The 20,447-nt window shown below is 41.4% G+C and overlaps 2 protein-coding genes across 6 annotated transcripts; one reads left to right on the top strand and one right to left on the bottom strand.

Moving 5' to 3' along the window:
* Positions 1-23: 23 nt before the first annotated feature.
* Positions 24-18,377, top strand: CINP (cyclin dependent kinase 2 interacting protein). Of its 4 annotated transcripts, XR_010028257.1 has the most exons (7): positions 24-67; positions 1,312-1,480; positions 2,678-2,804; positions 4,329-4,458; positions 5,920-6,197; positions 9,917-10,242; positions 17,897-18,377. XR_010028257.1 is itself a non-coding variant. In XM_063159932.1 (5 exons), exons 1-5 carry the CDS (start codon positions 61-63, stop codon positions 6,120-6,122), a joined length of 636 nt encoding a protein of 211 aa, XP_063016002.1. In that variant the 5' UTR covers positions 24-60; the 3' UTR covers positions 6,123-6,910. The 4 variants fall into 4 exon arrangements, 1 of the variants encoding a protein (XP_063016002.1); XR_010028258.1 differs by lacking the exon at positions 9,917-10,242; XR_010028259.1 differs by lacking the exons at positions 9,917-10,242; positions 17,897-18,377 and adding an exon at positions 6,860-6,910.
* ZNF839 (zinc finger protein 839) lies at positions 8,966-19,760 on the bottom strand. 2 transcript variants are annotated; one of them, XM_063159930.1, is made up of 8 exons: positions 19,215-19,760; positions 17,390-18,295; positions 15,425-15,676; positions 14,608-14,700; positions 14,105-14,257; positions 12,848-12,988; positions 12,058-12,196; positions 8,966-10,344 (listed from the first exon to the last, which is right to left on the bottom strand). In XM_063159930.1, the coding sequence occupies exons 1-8, from the start codon at positions 19,758-19,760 to the stop codon at positions 9,353-9,355; spliced, it is 3,222 nt and encodes a 1,073-aa protein (XP_063016000.1). In that variant the 3' UTR covers positions 8,966-9,352. The 2 variants fall into 2 exon arrangements, with proteins under 2 accessions (XP_063016000.1, XP_063016001.1); XM_063159931.1 differs by having other exon boundaries at positions 17,390-18,292; positions 19,215-19,328.
* Between the last annotated feature and the right edge of the window lie 687 nt (positions 19,761-20,447).

Raw genomic sequence — 20,447 nt, forward strand, 5'->3', positions numbered from 1 at the left:
TCGGGGGCCGGGCTGGGCGGGGCCGGACGTGAGGAAACTTCCGCGGGCGGAGGGGTCGCCATGGCGGGTGAGTGAGGGGGGAGCTGCAGGGAGCGAACGAACGCGGGAGTAGCAGGGGGCAGCCAGAGGCGGGGTCCCGGAATTTCTCAGCAAACTAACGAGGTTTAAAGGGCCCGTGGTGGTCTGCCCGCCCGCCGGGCTGCTGCTGTCACACCCCGGGGTGCACCGTGTCCAGCACCTCGCTCGTGTGGAACGGGGGACCTCATTTGTTTTACCACGTCTCTGTATAAATATCTAAAGAGTGAGTGAGTGGGTGGGAGGGTGTTAAAAGAATTGAACCGGGCTCTTCTCAGTGGTGCCAGCGAACAGGATAAGAGGTAATAATGGGCAGAAATTGATGCACAGGAACGATAAACATGAGGAAGAACTTCACTGTGCAGTGACCGAGCCCTGGAACAGATGAGCCAGAGAGGTTGTGGAGTCTCCTTCCATGGAGATATCCGAATATCCCTGCAGAACCGTCTGGACACGATCCTGTGCCGTGTGCTCTGGGATGGCCCTGCTTGAGCGGGGAGGTTGGACCGACTGACCCACTGGGGCCACTCACAACCTGACCCATTCTGTGATTTTGTGTGGACTTTTTCGATGTGATGAACTCTTTTCAGGCATCTCTGTGGATAAAAGTTGAAGCCAGCGAACATTCAGGCAGGGCCTTGGCTTTGAGCCCTGCTTTGGCTGCTAGGGCGGGGCGTGATGTGCAAAGGTGGGGCTGCTTTGTGTGATCAGAGGAGGAGCAGAGGGTTCTTACAGCTGTCTGCTCTCCAAGGAGATACCATGAAATGAGGGCTTTGTGCCCAGCAGTAAAGCACCCACCACCTTCAGCAGGACTCAGCCTTTCCCCAGACTCTTGCAGCTCACATGTTGCTGTGAATTAATTCTGACATTCATGGCATGAGCACTGCACACATGCCATTGCTGCCATGATTTCTCTCTGTCGGGCGCTGCATTAGCATCTGACTGTCATTTGATGTCAGAAGACTGCTAGATCTGCCAGCACTACAAAGCCACTGCTGTCTGTGCTGCAACTGCACAGCTCAGGATGTGCTTCACTTGCTTAATAATGTGGTTTTCTTGCAAATAGCAAGAGATGAGGAATTAGATTTCATGACCAAAGACAGTTAGTGTAAATTCCATTTTACTTTAATCAATATTTACCAGTAAAGCAGGAAATCCTTCACACAAATAGCTGCTGGACGCTGATTTGTTTCTGTATGCTTTAAATGGCTTCAATATCTTAATTTTCTCATACAGCAAAAAGTCCTCCTGATAGTACTCCAAGAAGGCCTGTTTTATCTGTCAGTGCAAGAAAAATTAAAGATAATGCAGCAGACTGGCATAATTTAATGATGAAATGGGAGAGACTGAATGATAATGGATTTACTACAGCAAACAAAATAGTCAACATGAGGATCAGTGAGCAGTAAGTATGCTAATGCACACGAATAAAGATAGCATAAAGATTGCTTTTATTGAGAGATTAATGTTCTTTCTTCACTAGAAAGTTCTTTTGGGGGGATGGGAAAAGAACATGTCACAGTGGATAAGCTAGCTCTTAGATCAAACTCTGCAGTTGCAATTCTTTGGTTACATAAACTATTTACATTCAAATAATGTCTCATAGTAATGATATTTGCAAGAAATGGGAAATGTTTATTTTACATAGTCAAATGTAACATATTTTAAATACTTACATAATGTAACAAGTTAAAAATGAGTTCTATAAATCTCAGCCCATGTGAGTTCCTTTATTCTTTTGCATGTTTTACAGTGAGACATAAAAAGCTAAAGTCAAAAGTTGAGAATATTTTAAAGAAGTATCAGTGATTTGTACAGATAAAAAGTTTTAATGGTGACAACTTAAAACCAAGAAGGAATCCACAAAAATACCACACCACAACCACCATTAAAAAAAAAAAAAAAAAAAAAAAAAAACCCAGAAAAACTGAAAAAACTCCACTTTGGTACAGCTTTTATTTTCATGCTGTAATGAGAAACCTTAACTAACAGGGCTGTGAGCAGCTTCTCCAGATCCCTGACAGCTGAAGAGGGTTTGTCTGACAGGGTTCTGACAGGTACAAGCTGAGCAATATTTTGCTGTAATGGTGCCAGATGTTGCTTTTGCTCTTTATCAGCTCTCTCTCCCCAGTCTGAGTTTCCAGCTGGTGTGAGTCTGCCAGACTGGGCAGGTGTCTGCACACTGGCTGCTCTGGGGTCACACATAAATGTCTTGGCTCAAACTTGCACAAAGATGAGTTTGTGGTGAGGCTCCAGATTGTCCTGTGGAGCAGCTGAAGCCTGGGCATACCTTGTTGGTGATGGGAGAACAACCTCCAGCACAGGGGCGAGGTAAAGAGGGAAAAGGTGTTATCTTAACACCTGCAAATGTTTGTTCAAGCACATGTTCTAAGGTAGAGTGGTTCTGTTTTTCTCTGAAGATTATGGTACTAACCCCATTTGCCCACATGGCCAGCTATGCTTTGTGCTATTTTTATGTAGGAATTCTCATGAACAGCCTGTGAGTGAGAGAATTTCTAGGATCAGACCACAAGGATTTTAAATCTGCACTGCTCAAGTAAACCTATGTGTAGTTCTTTATGCTGCCTCATGTTTGTTTTAGATTTCAGGACAACAAACTGGAGATAGCATGTGATAACAGTGCCACAGAACCTGAAAAGCCAACCCCAAAATACAATGAAGAGCTGGACAATTGCTGTGCAGAATTACTTGAGACCTTAAAGCAAATGGTAATACTCATTTTTCAGACTTAGTAAATATGAATCAATTCCAAGCATGCTCAAATAACAAGGAAAGGTCCTGAAGTATTTATTGTAGGCAGAAAATTGGGATTTTCATTCATAGTTCTTTGGCTTCAAATCTAAATGACTAAAATCCAGAGTGCACCATGTATTTGGTTGATGGGTAAATTTCAAAGTTGGTTTTACATCATCTGTCGGCTTATAGTTCTACTCCCCCCTTTATAAAGTGATGTGGAAACAAATCATACCCAGAATGCATTCCAAAGCTGCACCTGTTTTCTGTTTCTCATCCTGGATATTCCCTCTGTTTAGAACAAAAGAAACAGCAAAGCATAAAGCAGTGCTCTACCTGCCATCAAATCCTTGCAGCTGTCTTTGATCAGACATAATGCAGTCATATTTTAGCCTTCCTGCCTTCATTTGCTCTGCAGATCTCCTTCTCTGGAGAGTGGAGTAAGATAATTATGTAACCCAACATTTTTTCTGGATACCTTGCTAGGAATTAATGTCACCTGTCAGTTTGACAGGAAGCAAGCATTTTTTTCTGCCAGATACTGTAATTTAAAATTCCTGTTAAAAATAACTTTTACAGCCTTTTGCCAAAGTGGAGGCCCATTAAAAGAATGGTAGATCTAGGGGTTTTTTTATAGACAGGATACAGACCTGCAGTGTTTAGAAAAAGCAGGAAACTGGCTAGATTTCCCTCAGATTTTTTTCTGTGGGGAAAATGTTTGGGGATTTTTTTTTCCCTTCATGTACTCTTGTATTCAGACTGCAAATGCATTAATAAAGTTTTTACTCTTCCTGAGGAACGGGAGTCAAAGCAGTCAGTGTTAGATTGGATACTAAAGATAGCTACTATGATCTAATTTATTTTTCATTCCTTAGGAGTTTATACAAGCTTACAGGTTCATAGATGTATCTGTGTTTTAGCTGCTTGATGTAAAGATACTGCCTGCAAGCTTCATTTTGGTGTAAATATTCATACCCAAATGCACAAAGTCAGATGAACATGAAGGAAGTGGATGGAATTACCTATTTTTGAAGCAAGCTGTTAGATCACCCTAGATATATTGTCAGTAGTAGCTTGAGCTGCTTTTCTCACCTGCTGCTGATCTTTTGAAGTTAAAGTCATCTTGATATGGTAATGTACAAAAAGATTTTGAGAGGGCTTGTGCTGTTCAGGTGTGATGTTTTTCCCCACTGCTAAATTGCTATAGGAAAACTACAGAGGTGAAAAAGTGAGAGAGCTTTAGTATATTTCTACATGTGGGAAACAAAAGAATGTCCAAAAGAGAGTCATTATCTACAGTGTTCAAAATTTCTGTGTATCTCATATTAAGTCTTTATATAGATTCCAGTTTTGATTCCTGTCTGGAGTTAAAAAATGCAAGTTGGAAATGTCAATATTAAATAGCCTTCATAAATAGTGTGTTTTCAAAAAATGCTTAAGATCATGGTAGCCTAATGTTCCTGAGATATTCATTAATGTTCCATGTTCATCATTTTCAGACAAAAATACAGATGAAAATGGAAAAGCTTACTTCAACTACTAAAGCAATCTGTGACTTGGAAACATTCCACCATGGAGCTGGGAATTGCAAGGCTCCCTTCTTTCATACATGGCCCACATCATACTTCTGTAAGTAAAATATTGATTATCTTAGCTAATTACATTGTGTCATCAGTGTCATCCAATTTATGCATGACTGAAAAATAAGCCCTCTTATCTGGATGTCTTGCCTGAGAGGGAGAGAGTGCTGTCTCCTTTACAACTGACTAATCAATAAACACAGGAATGCATCACTTGGTTTAGGGTTACTGCTGATGACTGCCAAGCATTGTCTGACATGCAACAATTACAGCATAGAACCAAATTTGTCAGCAGCTGGCAGTGTCCAAGCTGCAACAGCCACATCCTCTGCAGGCAGAGATGAATTTGCAGCTTGCTGGTGTTAAGCTGCAGGCTTAACTACTTGACTTGTTTCTTGACATTGAAATTAAACCCTTGAATGCAAGAGCAAGCTATACCTCAGTTAATTCTCAAGCAGCCAAAGAAAAATACCTCTGATCTCAGTGTCAATCAAGACAAGTAAAGAAATGTTACACTCTACTGTTAATATTAATTCTTTTAGCATTCACTTGATGGCAAAAGGTACTGCCTCCTAGCTGGTATTACCCCAGTTTTAAAACTGTCTGAATTCAAGAGAAGCCTGATTGCATGCAAACCAACTGCCTTCTTTGTGAAAATCGTACTTCTGTGAAGCTCTGCCTCTTAATTCACTACCACAGTTTAGCAGGAATCTTAATGTATCAGTTTCTGCCAGCCTCAAAGAATAAGAATGACAAAGACAACTGCTGTCAAAACACCCATTGTGACTGAATCATTTAGTGATGCTGTCTACTCCATGAAAGACTAAATCCTTCTGAAGGCACTGATAGTTCAGGCTAAGGTAGAAGCATAAGATCAGTCTCTCTTTAAAAATACTTTGTGTGATTATTTTTTAGGAATTCAAACAATGAAAGATTACAGATGAATTTTAATCTCCCTACCAGTTTTACTAACATAACTAGTGACAGTTTTTACAATAAATGCTTCAGTTTTGGTCTCTTGGGGTTTTTTTACTGTTGTTTTTCACTATTGGTATTACTTATTGGTGATCATGCATTGCTGAAGTGCTTCACAGCATGTTAGGGCATCCTTAAGATTAGCTAAAATCAAGAACAACTCTAAATGTGAAGCTTGTACTACAGAATAGCATTATCAAATTTTAAAATCAAATTTCAGTTATATGAGGAATAAACTGATTATATTACAGGGGGTCCTGAGAACCAATACCACTGCTTATTCTATAATTAAATGTGGGCTCATGTAAAAATCAGCAGTGTGTAAAATACATCCCAAAGCTGAGGAGATTGTTTAGCATTTTATATTCTAATGTAAAAACATCATTAATGCTGTAATAAAATATGGCTAAATTTGGGGCATAGCTTATGTAAGGTAGGTTTTTTTAATGATCCACGTATTACAAGTATAATTTAGCTTTTAGAGACTTGCTGGAATGTTCTGGTCAATGTGCTTGGGTTTGTCAATCCATTTCAGATGAGGTTTGTCTGAAGCTGTCTGAAATGTACAAGAAGGAGCTACAACTCAAACAAACAATTGTACAAGACATTGCTCATTCTGCTGACCAGGATCTGATGATGGTGTATTTATCCTCGTGGCTGTACCAGCCTTACATTGACAACAGCAGCACGCTGCTGCTCGAAGCCATGCTGCTGGAAACAGGACACAGGCAGTGCTAGAATTCCAGAGCTTACATGGCTGCCTTCTAGGGGTGCTAATATGAAACTGAACTGGCATGTTGCAAGGCTTACCAAGTAAGTTGATTTTTTTGTAAAACTTATTAAAAATATTTTTCTCTATTCATATTCCTTACTTTGTCTCAGCTGATACACCTTTTTCTGTGTTGGACAAGCTAGTTTTGGTTGTTTTTATCTATTTTAAGGGCAACACTGAGGTTACAAGTAGGAGGCTAAGTCCTCTATACTCAGAAAGAGGTAATCACTGCCTGGCAATCTGGGGGATTCAATGCATTTAGAATCTACAGCAAAAGATGTTACTTCCTGCCAAGTCTGGACAGCCTGAAATACCTACATGGTCCCTTTTGCCACAGAAATTCAGCAATTCTTGATCTTCCATGGTTTTGGGGTTTTTTTTTGGTTTTTTTTTTTGCAAGAATTAACAGGGCAAATGTTTTTGCAATTCATTTATAAGTGGAGGAAAGGAAAGCACAAAAAGAATCCAAAAGGATCCACATAGTTTGGTGTGTGATTTTGAAATGCTGCTGCAGACAATAGTACAAATTCTGGTTTGGTTTTGACTCTGGTGTTGTTGAGTACTTCACCCTCAAAGAGTGATCCAAGCTTGAACCAGCACCCAGGGAAGGTTTAGTACAACTCAGCATTTTACAGTCATTATATAATAAGGTCTTGTCTCTTTTAATTAATTTTAACTTTTTTTTTTTTTTTTTTTTTGGTAGGAGATGTTTCATGAAAGCATCTGTGAATAAAACAAAACCTGCTTTAGTCAAGGCTGTATCCCATCTTGTTTGCTCCCTGTCATAGGGCTCAGTGAGTTTTTCCTTGGGTTACTGATACTGATGTCAAGTGGTTTTGGTTTGAAGGTGTCTGTCCTTCTGTACTGATAGGAAAAGCAAGGTCACTTAACTCATTAGCCCCAAGCTGAAACCTCATAAGCTTAGTAAGGGAAATTCATCAGTTTCCTGCAGTAACAGGACAGACAGACATGAATTGATAAGTTTTCTTTAAATGTTGTTCTGTTAACAATGAGGTTGTTTCTGGCAGCTAATGAGAGTTCTATTCTTAACCCACAATTCCAGCATCTAAAAAGAAATTCTGCTGTAGCTCAAGGAGAATAAAGTTAGGAACAGCTTTGTTGGGTTTTGTTATTTTTTCAGTGGAAGTGTTCCACTTAGTTTAACAGCCACCTTAATTCATCTGAGTTGGGCCAGACCTGTGTCACTATGGAAACATCTCAGTACTTCAGAAATATTTTCCAAGGAGAAAAGATTGATTCACATATAGAACTGTTCTTTTAAGATGAGAGTAGGTGTATTATATTTCCCAGCATGTGCAAATTGATAGGGAAGGCAAAATTGAAGCAAATTTTCATTTTCTCCACAGGTGGAAATTGTGGTTTGCTCTCATTTCTTAAGAGGAAAAAAGCTCTTCAGGAAGGGGTTTTCATATTCACAGACCCTCTTGCTTATTGACTGTTGTTGGGCATTGGAAGATTACTGCAAAATCATTGCAGAGATGTTTTGTCATTCTAGCTCTAAGCAGTTGATTGTTATATTTGTAGCTCTCAAATATAATTATTAGACAGTCAGTACAAAAGAGTATCATAAGGAATTGCTCACTGCAATGAAAGACTTTGAAAGACCAGCAGAACTTTGCTTTGTATGTTACCTTCACTTACAAGGTAGGTGTGTATCCTCTGGCAATTACCACCTCCTAAAAAAAGAGGGGAAAAATCCCAAAACAAACAGTAACTCATTAATAACTCATTAATGTATCTTTCACAGCTACTCATAAAAGGCAAGATTTTGGATAATCAAATTCATATTCTACTTAAACAACCACAAAAAAACACCACCAAACAAAAAAGCCTAACCCAACTATGTTTAAAGAGACATAGTAGAACAGTTTATTTAATCTGTAATTTGTCTTCTGTTTAGATTCAATTTTAATGTTTTTCTTTGTGGTAACAATACCATGAAAAAAAAAAAAAAGTCAGTGTTCATATTCAATTTAAGAACAATTCTCCCGTCCTTGGCAGATTTGTCTGATTGTCCCAGTAGTTGCATCTATTCAGCAATGAGGTGACAAACACATTTTAAGGATGTTACCACTTTTCAGTAATGTCTGCTCATTTAATGTTGTTCTTTTTCACCTGCTAAACTTCTTGAAAGAAAAGACAGTGCCCTGGACAAGATGCTGGTAGGAGGTCTCTACAAAATATACTCTGATCCAAGGATCATATTGAAAGTATGACAGAAATTCAAGTAATTTGCCAAGTTTTCTCCCTGCCTAGAGCAACAGTCCCTTTGTATTATGATTAAACAGTAAAAGGTAGTGTGGAGTTACTGCAAAGGTTGAAGTGTAGAACTCATAAAGGATGCATCATCTGAAAGGGGGAAAAAAAAGTGTAATACCACTCTAACAAAAATAGGCCATGACAGACTAAAGCAAAAAAAGAATTTGGTACCTCATTAAGGAAACTTATATCACTACTTATGCATTTTCCCATTTATGTCTATGTAACAGCAATTTTTAAAGGTGTGGCTGAACATTAGACAAGCAACTTAAAACACATTTCCAACTGTTCAGTACAAATCAGATCTTTTGAGGCTATTTTTGTCTCAACTCAGTGAGTGCTTATTTCAGTAAGGATCAGCTAGGCTGTCACATTGTTCCCAGAATGCACAAGTTTGTGGATTATACTTAAACCTGCTCATTTTTCCAGGCAGATTTATGTGCATCAAGTCTAGATGCTAATGAAAATTCAAGATAGCTTTTAAAAAGCACAATAACAGCGTTTTGTAATCTCAGTGGCACAGAAAATGCACATTTTTAATATAGCTTTTATTTTACCCATATACAGCTTGCCAGTACACAGCACATCACTGCTGCACAGCAGTACAACTTACTGCATTTTGAGATGGCTAGAGAGAAAAGGAATTACGTAACAAAAGGGAACAGTGCAAGTTTTAGGGTTGACAAGATTTCCACTTTCCACCCATCCCCAACATATAAAGCAAATAGAACAATGTTAATTCTAGAATTTTTGGTTGCAATGCTGCTAAATTTATATAAACATAAGTTATAAAAAGTACAGGGCATAGAAACAGTTTACAAATAAGTTAAATTTCAATTATCTCAGTATTCACATTAGAAAAATATACATTTTATAATCAGTCTTTTCCAGAAGAAAGCTTATAGGGTTTTCTAATTTATGGCTCCAATTCACTTTGAGAGAGCAAAATATCTTCACTTTGGCCACCTGCTTCCATTGCCAGTAGTGCTTCCACTGTTTCCAAAGGTATCCCTTGGGGTGTGCGGATGTGCATTGTAGTACCATTGGAATCAGTCACAATGACGATGCCTTCTGCCTGAGACAAAACAGCAGTGTCTGGATGAGACAAGAGAAGCCCATCTGAAGTCTGAATAAAAATCTGTTCGTGTCCCTGAGACAAAAAATCATGGCTCTCATCAGAAATCTCAAAAGCTACAGTTTCATCTACAGTAACTGTATTTGCCAGCTCGTGTGCTTCCTCTGTCCCACAAGAATATTCACTGTGGTGATTGAAAGCGTTTTCCTGGTTCCCTTGAGCAGACAGGGAAGCTCCCTGGCCAGGGTTCTGGTGTGACTCAGCCTGAGCACTCTGAGGGTAGTTTATTGGCACAACGTTTGTTGACAAAACCTTCTCAAGTTCCTGTATCTCATCAGTCACATCAGCATTATGGAGCTGCTCAGAATGTTCTTTAATTGCAAAATTCGGGTTTTCTTCTTGCAGCTGATGATATTTTGGACTGTGGCCATTTTCTGCACTCGTCGTTAGGCCAGTGCTCTGCCTGGCCCCTGCCTGCTCCATCAGGGAGCTGTGGAGCTCAGGAGCTGCCGGTGCCCCCGCTGTGCTCCCGCTCACAAAGCGCGCCTGGACCGGCCCGGCCGAGCCTCCTTCTGCCACAGGCAGCACCACTCCGGGGTGCAGCAGGGACCCTTCACCTGCCAGGCCTGCTCCCTGCATCCCTGCAGGCTGGGGATACTCCATCCTCATTTCCACAGTCTGGGAGAAGGTACCTGAATTTGCACCATCGATTCCAACTCCTGAATCAGCAAGTGAGTTATGTTCCTCTGCTGTCTGTAATGTACTTCCAGTTGTACAGCAGGTGATATGCCTGTCTTCTGAAAGCAGGATTTCTCCATTTAATGGATTAAAACCTGAAAAGGGGGAAGAAGTATCATTTTGTTGGGCAATCTAATAAAAAAACCTATATTTCAGGCATGCCAAAAAACCTATATTTCAGCAATAGTTTTGGAGGAAAAGCTAGACTACTTCCCTGCTTTGCTTCCCCCAGATTAGCAAACCTGAAGCACCTTACAGGAGTTTCACAGAACTTCCTCATGAGAAAGTCATTATAAAATATAAATATACAAATATTAAAAATATAAATATAAATTTATAAATATAAAAATATAAATAATATTTTTAAATTCCTTCTTTTTGAATAGTGATAGTTTATCAAGTATTTCTATATTAAGAGACCTTACATTTAGAGGCAGCATTTTTCCATTTTTCTGTTCGTCCTGAAAACAACCTGAGCTCAAAGGCAAACTCAATTTTGTTCCATCTGTCATGCAGTCAGTAATATTAAAAGATAAAGACAGTCTTTTTTATCAGGCACAAACTTGTCAGCTGCTCACCCTCATCACTTCTAGTAAATTGATGGAAGCATTTAAACTTCTGTTTAAATTTCTATTCCTAATCAATCTCATCCTGAACTCGGACATGTCATCAGGTTGCTACATATTAATTAGCTGTGCTAAGAGCCCCAGCAGCACTTTTGTCCTGTACCAGAAAAGGTAAAAACCACAAGGAATGCAGTGTTCTACCAGTTACTTGACCTGGACCTGACCAGGGTGCCAAATCCTGAAAGTAGTTGGACAATAACTACTAAGCTGCAGTAGTATGAGCTGTCAGACTTTATTATTAAAGCTCAAAATGAACAAGTAAGTTGGTTTGGTTTTGGATTTTTTTTGTTATGAAAGATACCACTGCACAAAGAAGGAGACTTAACACTGCAGAGAGGACTATTTTTAACATTTTGCACTGTAGACTAGCAAACACCCTACTAGCAGGTGCAAGCAAAATGTAATTTTAAAAACTCCTAGCCCAGAAGAAAATCATAGTGCAGCAAGAAGTAAGCATGGTCATGCAGAGAGCCTTTCAGAGAAAGAAAATGTAATGGAGGGAAACAAAAATAACCATTGACTGAAAGGCATACAAAGGGCAAAGGCACTTAGAGCAGCACCAAAACAAGGTATTTACAAAGTGGATGGTACTGACAGACATATCTTACTAGAGATTTACTTTCTTTTCACTGTTACCCTGCTAATCTGAAGGGCAGCAGGATGAAACATGACAAAGGAATAAAAAGAAAGGCAACCACCTGAAGACTGTGGTGGCAAATGGTGCCTCAATTCCAGTACAAGATGTATTCCAGTGATTGATACAGGACAGCCTATACCTGCTCTCCCTTTCCCCAAAGTTCCACAAAGCTCTGGTAATTGTGCTGCTGTAGCTGGCTGGGGCCAGAGGAAGGATGTGCATTGTGCATCCTCTGCTCTCCCACAGCTGACACAAAGGTTGTGCACTCAGGGGGACAGGACAGACAGGGAGCACACAGCAGAGAGCACTACTATGCTCATAAACAGTATCAATCACTGATTATCATGCATCCAGCACTGAGCTACTGCTGTCTGCATCATCTGTAACTTTTCCCTCCTCATGAGGCCTTTCCAGTTAAACAGCTGCTTTTGAAGGACCTGGGAAGCAAGTTAAGAGTTGAAACTGGAAGACAAAAACCACAGTAGCTTGAAGAACAAAGATTTGTTCAGCTCCTCCATGAACAGAACTGGGAAATCTGAAGTTACCATCTTTTCCAAACAGTGTACACAAATTCCCACTCCTTTCTTTCACTTCATCTTGACTGGCATAAGCACTGTTCACATTTTCTGTTACATCTTCTAACTTGGTCCTTTTGGCTGGTGGCAGCAGTTCTTCCCCTGAGCTCTGTCAATACAAGAGATGATTAGCTGCAGCCTGTAACAGCTGACAATATTGAAAAAGATAACTGTGGGAACATCATGGCAGTGAACTAATGATCCTCGAAAACAGGATTTACATTAAAGGTCTTCCTAAGAGGTAAGGATTTAAACACAGCCCTCACACTTTGCCAAAACTCCAAGGCAAAACACAGCTCTCTGCTACAATTATAAACAGACTGAAGCTCATCAACTGACTTGTCAAAAAAAAATAACCTGTTTTCATGCCCCTCTCTCCAATTAGCACAGCAATGAGCAGTGTCTGAACCTGCTGTAGGTTAGGTCATGTCCTCTAACACAGGCTGGAATCTGTGGAGCCCCCAGTTATCAGCACCTCAATTAAGTTCTTTTGTCCTCATATCAAAGACCTGTAAGTCTTTGATACTCTGTCCTGAATGCCACCAAGTGTCTTCCCAAAGCCCACACTTACTGTGCTCGTTCGTATGCCCTGCTATGGTAAGACAGCAGAGAGTATTTTCAGTATTTCTGAACACCACAAAAGCTTTACTATAACATGACTCAGATAATATAGCATGATTTTCTAAGGAATAATTATGTATTTTTAAAAGTTTTAATTGGTCTTAGATTCACTGTTAATTTTCACAAAGCTGTTCCATACCTCAGCTGACCGTTTTTGTCCCAGTACATCCACAGGCACTTGCTCACTGACCATTTTAATGACACATTGTGAATAAGGGTCTGCACCTTGCATCTTCTGTTCTCCACTGAGTATTTCTGTGATGCCTAAAGATTCAGCAACCTTCAGAAACAGATATAAGGAATAAAGTAAAAGTTAGCCTCTCAGATCTGAATACATACATGCTGAAATACAGATTAGTTTTCTTAAAACTGAACTAGAACTACATCATGTCTAGCCTGACAATCACCTCAGCTCAATGCAAGTATTTAGACTCCCATGTTTTCTACCAGCCTTCACACTGACACATGAACATCACCTTCATCTGAAGGTGACTGTTAACAGGCAAACTTGAAAGAATTATGGTTATATATAGAATCCAGGGACAGTTACTCAGAGCAGTGTTTAATAAAGATTATTGAGGCACTCCATCATATAAAAAACATTTAAATTTTCTGTTTAGAGTATCTCTGTGTAGTTAAGGATTTTCCCCTCTCCTCGTGTTCCATTCCTGTGCTTAGTCCTTACACAGATGTGCTACCATCCAGCTTCTCAAGGCCAGGTTGTTTTGGGGTTTGGTTTGGTCTTCTTTTTTAAAGAGCATCATTCTATATTCAGAATGCACATGAACACAGAAGAGAGCCAAGAAAGAGGTTTCATCTGTCTTTCTAGATACAGCTCCATAAACAATGGATCTGCAGTCACTGAAATAATAGTTTTCATTTTATAATGTAGTCACTACCTTTAATGTTTGTTAATGTGACTGTGAACTGCATAGATGCATTCAGTTTGCCCCCATTTTGCAATGAAATTACCTCTTTAAATCAAGGTCACTCATTTTAAATATAGACACACCCCCCCCATTCCTGATCAAACATCAGGATGTACTTTGATTAGTGGTTAATGCTAAATAAACCTTGCAGTAACATGCAGCTTCCTACTACTCTAGATATGCAAGGCAGGCATCAGCACTGCTAGAATTGGTTTTTATCTTTCTAGTTGTATCCACTGACATAAACTAGAATTGAAGTTTTATTATGGATTTCTTTTTCTTCTTGCTAAGTTGTTGGACTTTCCACAATAATGCCTATTTTTGCTAATTAAAAATCTTGTTGTTTTCAAATAAATTTACCTGCACGAGAAAATTAATTATCACAGAAAATTAAAAATGCAAGGCATCTCACATAAAACAAGCAAACAAACCAACCAAACATAGTTCCAAACAGAGTGCTTTATTACCTTAGCATCTTTTATTTCAACAGGCTGTTGGCAATTCACAGAATCAGAATTACTGAGGTGATCATAAGCCATTTTCTTTACCATGTTATGCAAATCTTCAAACTCCCTGTACACATCTGGAAAGTAAGCTTTGGCTGGATGTCCTTTTTCCACCTGGGAATAAGAGGGGAATAAAAAGGGCTTGTTTCTCCCTCCCCTATACTTTAAAAAAAGATTAAATTAAGATCTGTCAATTTTGTTCTGTTCAACATTTTAAAATAGAAACGTTTAAGTCAAAAGACTGTGGAATATTCAAAACGCCACTGAACCAGGCAGCAAAAAACAAGGCTTTGAGTTGAGACCTACCAGAGTTTTGCCTGTGGAAGACTGAAGTGATGTGTGGAACATCTACATGCTGCACAACATTGATTTAGGAAATTCAATTATGTCTCTAAAGGAATCTTTTTACGTGTACTAATGGACATATCCCTAAAATAATTTAATATTTTTACATAAAAACTCACCTTCATCAAGAGGAATTCATACACTGTAACAAGCTTTGTAAGACGTGGGAGAGCCAGCTCCATTAAATCTTCATTATCACATTGTTGTATTAGCTGTCAAAAGCCAGAATGAGATTATTAGGAAAAAGCAGCCCACACATTATGCACCCCATTTTCAGAACATAAAATATCACTACTTTTTTTTTGAAAGATATGCTGTATGTTTAGGCAGCTTTAAGAATAGATGTAAACTAACTCCAAAATGGGGTAAGTTACAAAACCTCAGAATAGGTTTTACTATTCATGTACAGCCAAAACTCAGTCCCACAAATGTTGCCAATTCATAGAAAGAACAGCAACCTCAGTAGCTTTAGTGGCCATAAAGGATCTATAACACACAGAAACCAAAGAACAAGTTGTGTTACTTGGATTTTAACCCCCATTCTATCCTCCCCCAAGACCTTTGTGGGTTTGTTTTGCTGGTTTTGGGTTCTTTTCATTTTTATTTCTTTTACTGTGTTGGAGGAGATACTAGTAGTAGCTAGTAACTTTCCTTCCCCAGAAAAAGGGTAGCAAGAATATATCTACATGTCAGAAGTCTCTTTCCAAACCCAGTTCCCATTTTCCTTTTTCCAGTTTTCTGCTGGAAGTATTTTTTTCTTAAAAGACAATGTTTTCTTCTTAGAAGCCATCTAAGGCTTTCATCTTGTCCATACATAAGGATGTAAAAAAAAAAAATTTTTTTATTTATTCATTGAAAATAAACGATAAAAAAAAGGTGTGGGAAATTCAGGTGGGGTAAAAATACTTGCAAAGTAATTGCAGAAGAGAACCATACCTCTTTTAACCTAGCTTTTCTTCTGAATACATTGTGTTCTGCTGACACACTACTAAGTGACTTTGAAGGGGACTGACCAGGTCTGCTAAGCCTTCCAGAACACCTGGACCTTCCACCCATCCTGGGCCGACCGCGTCGCTTTGCTCGTCGGGGTCTTGCAGGTCCTTGTGGGGTTACAGGTCCCCGGCATCCTGAACTGCTTTCATTTGCTTGTTCTGCCAGCAAGTGGCTGCTTTCCTCACACTCTGGTGCCTTAATTAAAAGGAAAAGTCGTTATTCACCATTTTAAACAGTTTTGAGGAAGACCGTTTTAAAATTAAAACAATAAATAGCATATTAAAAAAAATGCATCGCTGGATACAAGCATAACTTGCAAAGAAAGTTGTGGAATAAATTCAACACATGAGCAAGACTGCTACTTCTGCATCACATATATGCCATTATATGCAAAGTTAGCATTTTTGAACCACAAGATGTCATACAAAATAAAAAGATTAAATAAACATAATGAAAGAGGTGGTTTAAGTGGGTTAAATACATTTAATATTTTTGAAGTAAAATATATCCTCTTTAGATAGAGGTTGTAGAAATAAAACTTAATTAGCAGTAAAACATAATTTGGGTTTCATTGTAACTATGTCAAAGCATGAAGACTTTATAAGAAAGGCAAAAACTCTGACACCATGAACAGTGACAAGCCCAGTAATTAAATTCCAAATGTACTGCCCAGTTACTACACTTCAAAATCCTGTCTTCCCTAGGAACACAGCTAGGAAGCAGCTTCTGTTATAAGATCATACAGAAAGTCAAAGTGCCTTTTATATGTTTAAGTTATGATGATCATTTCAGTGTAAAACTCTTTAACTGTTCAAAGCAGTGACTTCTTACTTAAGCATCTTCCCCTTCCAAGATAGAATTTCTAAGAATGTTCCAGCATCTTTCAAGAAATTAGTTTATAATAGTACTGAGTTACATCAGGCTTCTTTGCATAATCTGTGCATTTGCATCCCAGTGTTCAGTAACTCCCTACTATTCTACTGATTAGGAAAGCTCTATAAATGGCAAATTTATGTCAGTTCTATCCAGGGATTAAATTACTAAATTAGTTCTAAATTTGACACAGGATTAGGGGTTGAGCATGGGGATCTTGATTGGCTTCCTGTCTGTATCAAACTACAATAATTCAGATAGCAGACTTCAGTAGTCTGCAATTCTCTTTTTCCAGAGATGATAACTGAGTGCAGAGGATGAGGGAAGGTTTGTTTGCTGTAAATTTTCACTTTCCTGAGAACAACTTCACTATTACAAAGACAAGTAATAAACATGACACCCCTACTTCTAAACAAGTACTTTATCCTAACCAGCAGCTGCATCAGCTGCAAAATGTTGAGAGTGATTTCAATATTAAAAGAGAAACTTTTCTTTGAAGTGACCAGCCTAGAACATCACAGGAAAAAATTTGCAGCTGAGGCAGCTTCTACCCTAGAGGGTGGAATTTCACCAGTGTTTGGTGTGCAGGGTTTCAAAGCCTCACTTTGAAAACCTGCTCTAGGAAAAGCTGCAGTTCACTGTTGTGTTCCAAATAAGAGATTTTTCTGTGATGACATTATTTCAGCAGCAGAAAATGAGAGCAGATGATGTGTTGCTGTCATGCTAAAGGCTGTAACTGAACAACAGTGTTCTTATCCAAATGCAGAGAAGAATGTCATTTATGCAGACAAGGTGAAAACCATATGTCAGAAACACAGTAAGAAATGATCACTCAGTGAAAATTTAGTTGTGTCTGTGCAAGAGTGCTATTGCTGCAGCACTGCAAGAGACAATTTGATTTTTAAAGGACTTCAATGGGAAATTTGCCTAATGTAGTCTATCAGCGGATATTTCTGAGCAGTACAAGACTGTGCAGCTACAGAAGTGCCATTCTACTTTCCACAGAATTGACAGATTTTCTAAGTCACACTTTACCTGTTCTCCAGCCTTTGAATGAACAGTTTCTTCCAGACTGGTAGCCAGTGCTTTTTCATGACTTAAAGTGACAGCAATTGAATCCAAATGTGCTGGACTCATCATTTCCTCTTCCACAACTATACTTCCATTAGGCTTATTTAGAGGTATTTTCTGAGGTGAAGGCTCCAGCTGTCCATGGTCTGGGTTTAGTTTATAATGTCTTGCTAATCCTCCTTTTCCTATGTAAGATTTTTCACAAGTCTGACATTTAAATGTCTTGGGTTTCAGATTATAATTTGAAGAACTGAATAATGCATCCTTTCCCTTCACCTTTCCTTCTTCATCATCTTCTATACTCAGCTCAGAGTAGTCATCAGAATCAGACTGATGACCATCAGCCAAATCCTCCATTTTAATGAATTTATAATCTTTAGCTTTGTATTTGGGGGGGCGTGAAATCCGTCCAGAACGAGTTTTCACCTTCAAGGATTTCTTTAACTTGTCATCCTTTTGCTTTTTTTCAAGGCTTGGTGTACTTGCTGAACTGGCTGCAGCCACGGTAGGTTTTGGAGACCTTGAAGCTGATGCTGTGGCACAAGAAGCCCTCTGTCCATTCACCATCTTGGATGGGGGAATCTTGTCCCCAGACCCTGCCCCGTGAGATGGGAAAGGCCTCTGCATAAGCAGCTGAACCGGAGACTCAGAAGAACTATGCAGGAGTAGCTGCTGCTGCTCAGTTCCTGAAACAGGCTGTATCCTAATTATCTGGGGATTAATAATGCCAACTCCTGGTATGCTGGATTTCCTACCAACTGGCTGACTCAGCGTTATAGTTTTGGACTGGATTGGTGCCAATGATGTCATTGGCCCTTCAGTTTCCTTCATCTGTCCTGGCTGAACTTGGACACAAATGGCTTCCAGCTGCTTTTGTGGAAAAAAAGGAAGAGTTGCAATTACACAAATGTATTTATTTATTAATAAATAAATACAGTATTTATTGAGATAATACACACATTCCCTTAAAGCAAAGCATGAAGAAACCACTGCACATCATTAACTTTCCATCTTAATGCATCAAAGCAGATTCCCTTCCTTCAAGCTATGGGTTTTCCTGCACATTTTCTGCTGTGACTGCGGTTCAACTAAAGCATGTAAAGTTTGCTCTGAGGCCATGTCACAGCTTTGTTTCCTGCTAGCAGGCCTGTCTGGAGTAGCAGAGTCAATGCCATCACTAAGGCACGTTCATAACCTTCAGCAAACCCCACACGGGAAAACTACGGTCTGCTACAAGATACAGGCCAAATACCCAGTCCAGCACATCCTATAATGTGTGTTCAGTTCACAAAAACTTCGTGGTGATGATTCACAGAATCAGATGCTACTGTTTATCTCCCTCACAGTTTCCCTGCCTCATCCAAATTTCTGCTTCAGTTCAATCACTTCACAACCTACACCCCAAAGGTGGGTTGAAAGCCCAGGGACCTGCAAGAGGCATGCAGTAACTTCCTGTGCATCACCACTTAACCACTAGGAAACAGCTCTTCTAAGCTGTTCTTGGCTGCACGTGTTGTCAGACTGAAATACTGACCACAGCAGCTATTAGCTACATTCAAACACGGATTTTCCTAAACCACATTGAAAGCTGTGCCTTTGAGCTGCGGGAGCGGAGTCTACACCCGAGGGCAGGTGTGACTAACGAGAACGACAAAAAAAAAAAAAAAAAAAAAAAAAAAAAAAAAAAAAAAAAAAAAAAAAATTATTAGAAAGAATTAAACCCGCGAGAGCCGTGGCTTTCATCACCAACGGAGCGCCGCAGCCTCCCTCCCCCCAGCCCCGGGGTTACCTTGTGCGGGAGGAGGCGGGCGGCGGCCGCGGCCCTGCCCTGCTGCAGGGCGACCTGCTGGGCCACGCTCTGCAGCTGCCGGGCGGCGTTCTGCATGATGCCGCCCGCGGGGCAGGGCTGCGGCGGGGGCGCCGCCGGCTTCAGCTGCTCCTGGGCCTTGCTCACTTGCTCGATGACCCGCCGGAGCTCCGCGGGGGCCAGCGGCGCGGCGGCGGGACGGGCCGGCGGGGTTGGCCCCGGGCTCTCCAGCAGCCGCTCCAGCAGCCGCCGCTGCTCGCCGGCACTCAGCCCCGCGCCCTCCGCCGCGCTCCCGTCCGCCCGCAGGTACAGCACGGGGCCGCTCGCCGCCGCCCCCACGCCGGCTTCCAGGGCGGCCAAGCTCTGCACCAGCTCCTCCGTCACCGCCAGCAGCTCCGCGCCGCCGCCGCCGCCCTCCTCTCGCCCCGCCGCCCCGCCGGGGGCTGCCCCGCGGGTCCCGGGGGGCTCGTCCTCAGCGGGCGGAGGGGGCGGCAGTGCCCCGGCGCCCCCCGCCCCGGGAGCCGCCATCTTGGCAGGCGCGGGCGGGCGGGCGCCGCATCGGCGGCTGCCCCCGGCGGTGTCGGCAGCGCGGGCGATGCGCGGGGCACCGGCGGCGGGGCCAATGGCGCCCCCGGCAGCGCCCGCCGCGCCCCCCGGGGCGGGGCCGCCCGGCGCCGACGGCGGCTCGCGCGGGCTAAACCGGCGGAGGTGCGCCCGCAGCTCCTGGCCCCGGTGGGGCTGGACACGGGACCCGCGGGCGGAGTTACCGTGAGTTGGGTTTGCCCGCGGTTCGCGCTGAGTCTGTACCGAGTCGCGGTACAAGAGGGACATGGAGCTCCTAGAGCGGGTACAGCGGAGAGCAGTGGGAGATAGCTGACATACCGGAGCGCCTGTGCGTCTGTCTCACGAGGAAAGGATGAGGGGGATAGCGCCTTTCCAGTCTCGAGCAGAGACGGCTCAGAGGTCACCTTGTGTCTGTGTACAAGTATCTAAAGGGCCTTGTGCCAAAAGAATGGATCCACGCTCTTCTCGGAGGTGCCAACCTCTGGCATACGAGACGACTGATGCACAGAAAGTTCCACCTGAACATGCGGAAGAACTGAACTGTGCGGGTTACCGAGCACTGGAACAGGTTGCTCAGAGATCGTGAAGTCTCCCTCAACTGGAGATATCCCAGAACGGTCTGGACGCAATCCTGTGCCGTGTGCTCTAGGA

Source organism: Melospiza melodia, chromosome 6 (genome assembly GCF_035770615.1).
Source record: "Melospiza melodia melodia isolate bMelMel2 chromosome 6, bMelMel2.pri, whole genome shotgun sequence".
In the NCBI taxonomy this organism is placed as follows: Eukaryota; Metazoa; Chordata; class Aves; order Passeriformes; family Passerellidae; genus Melospiza; species Melospiza melodia.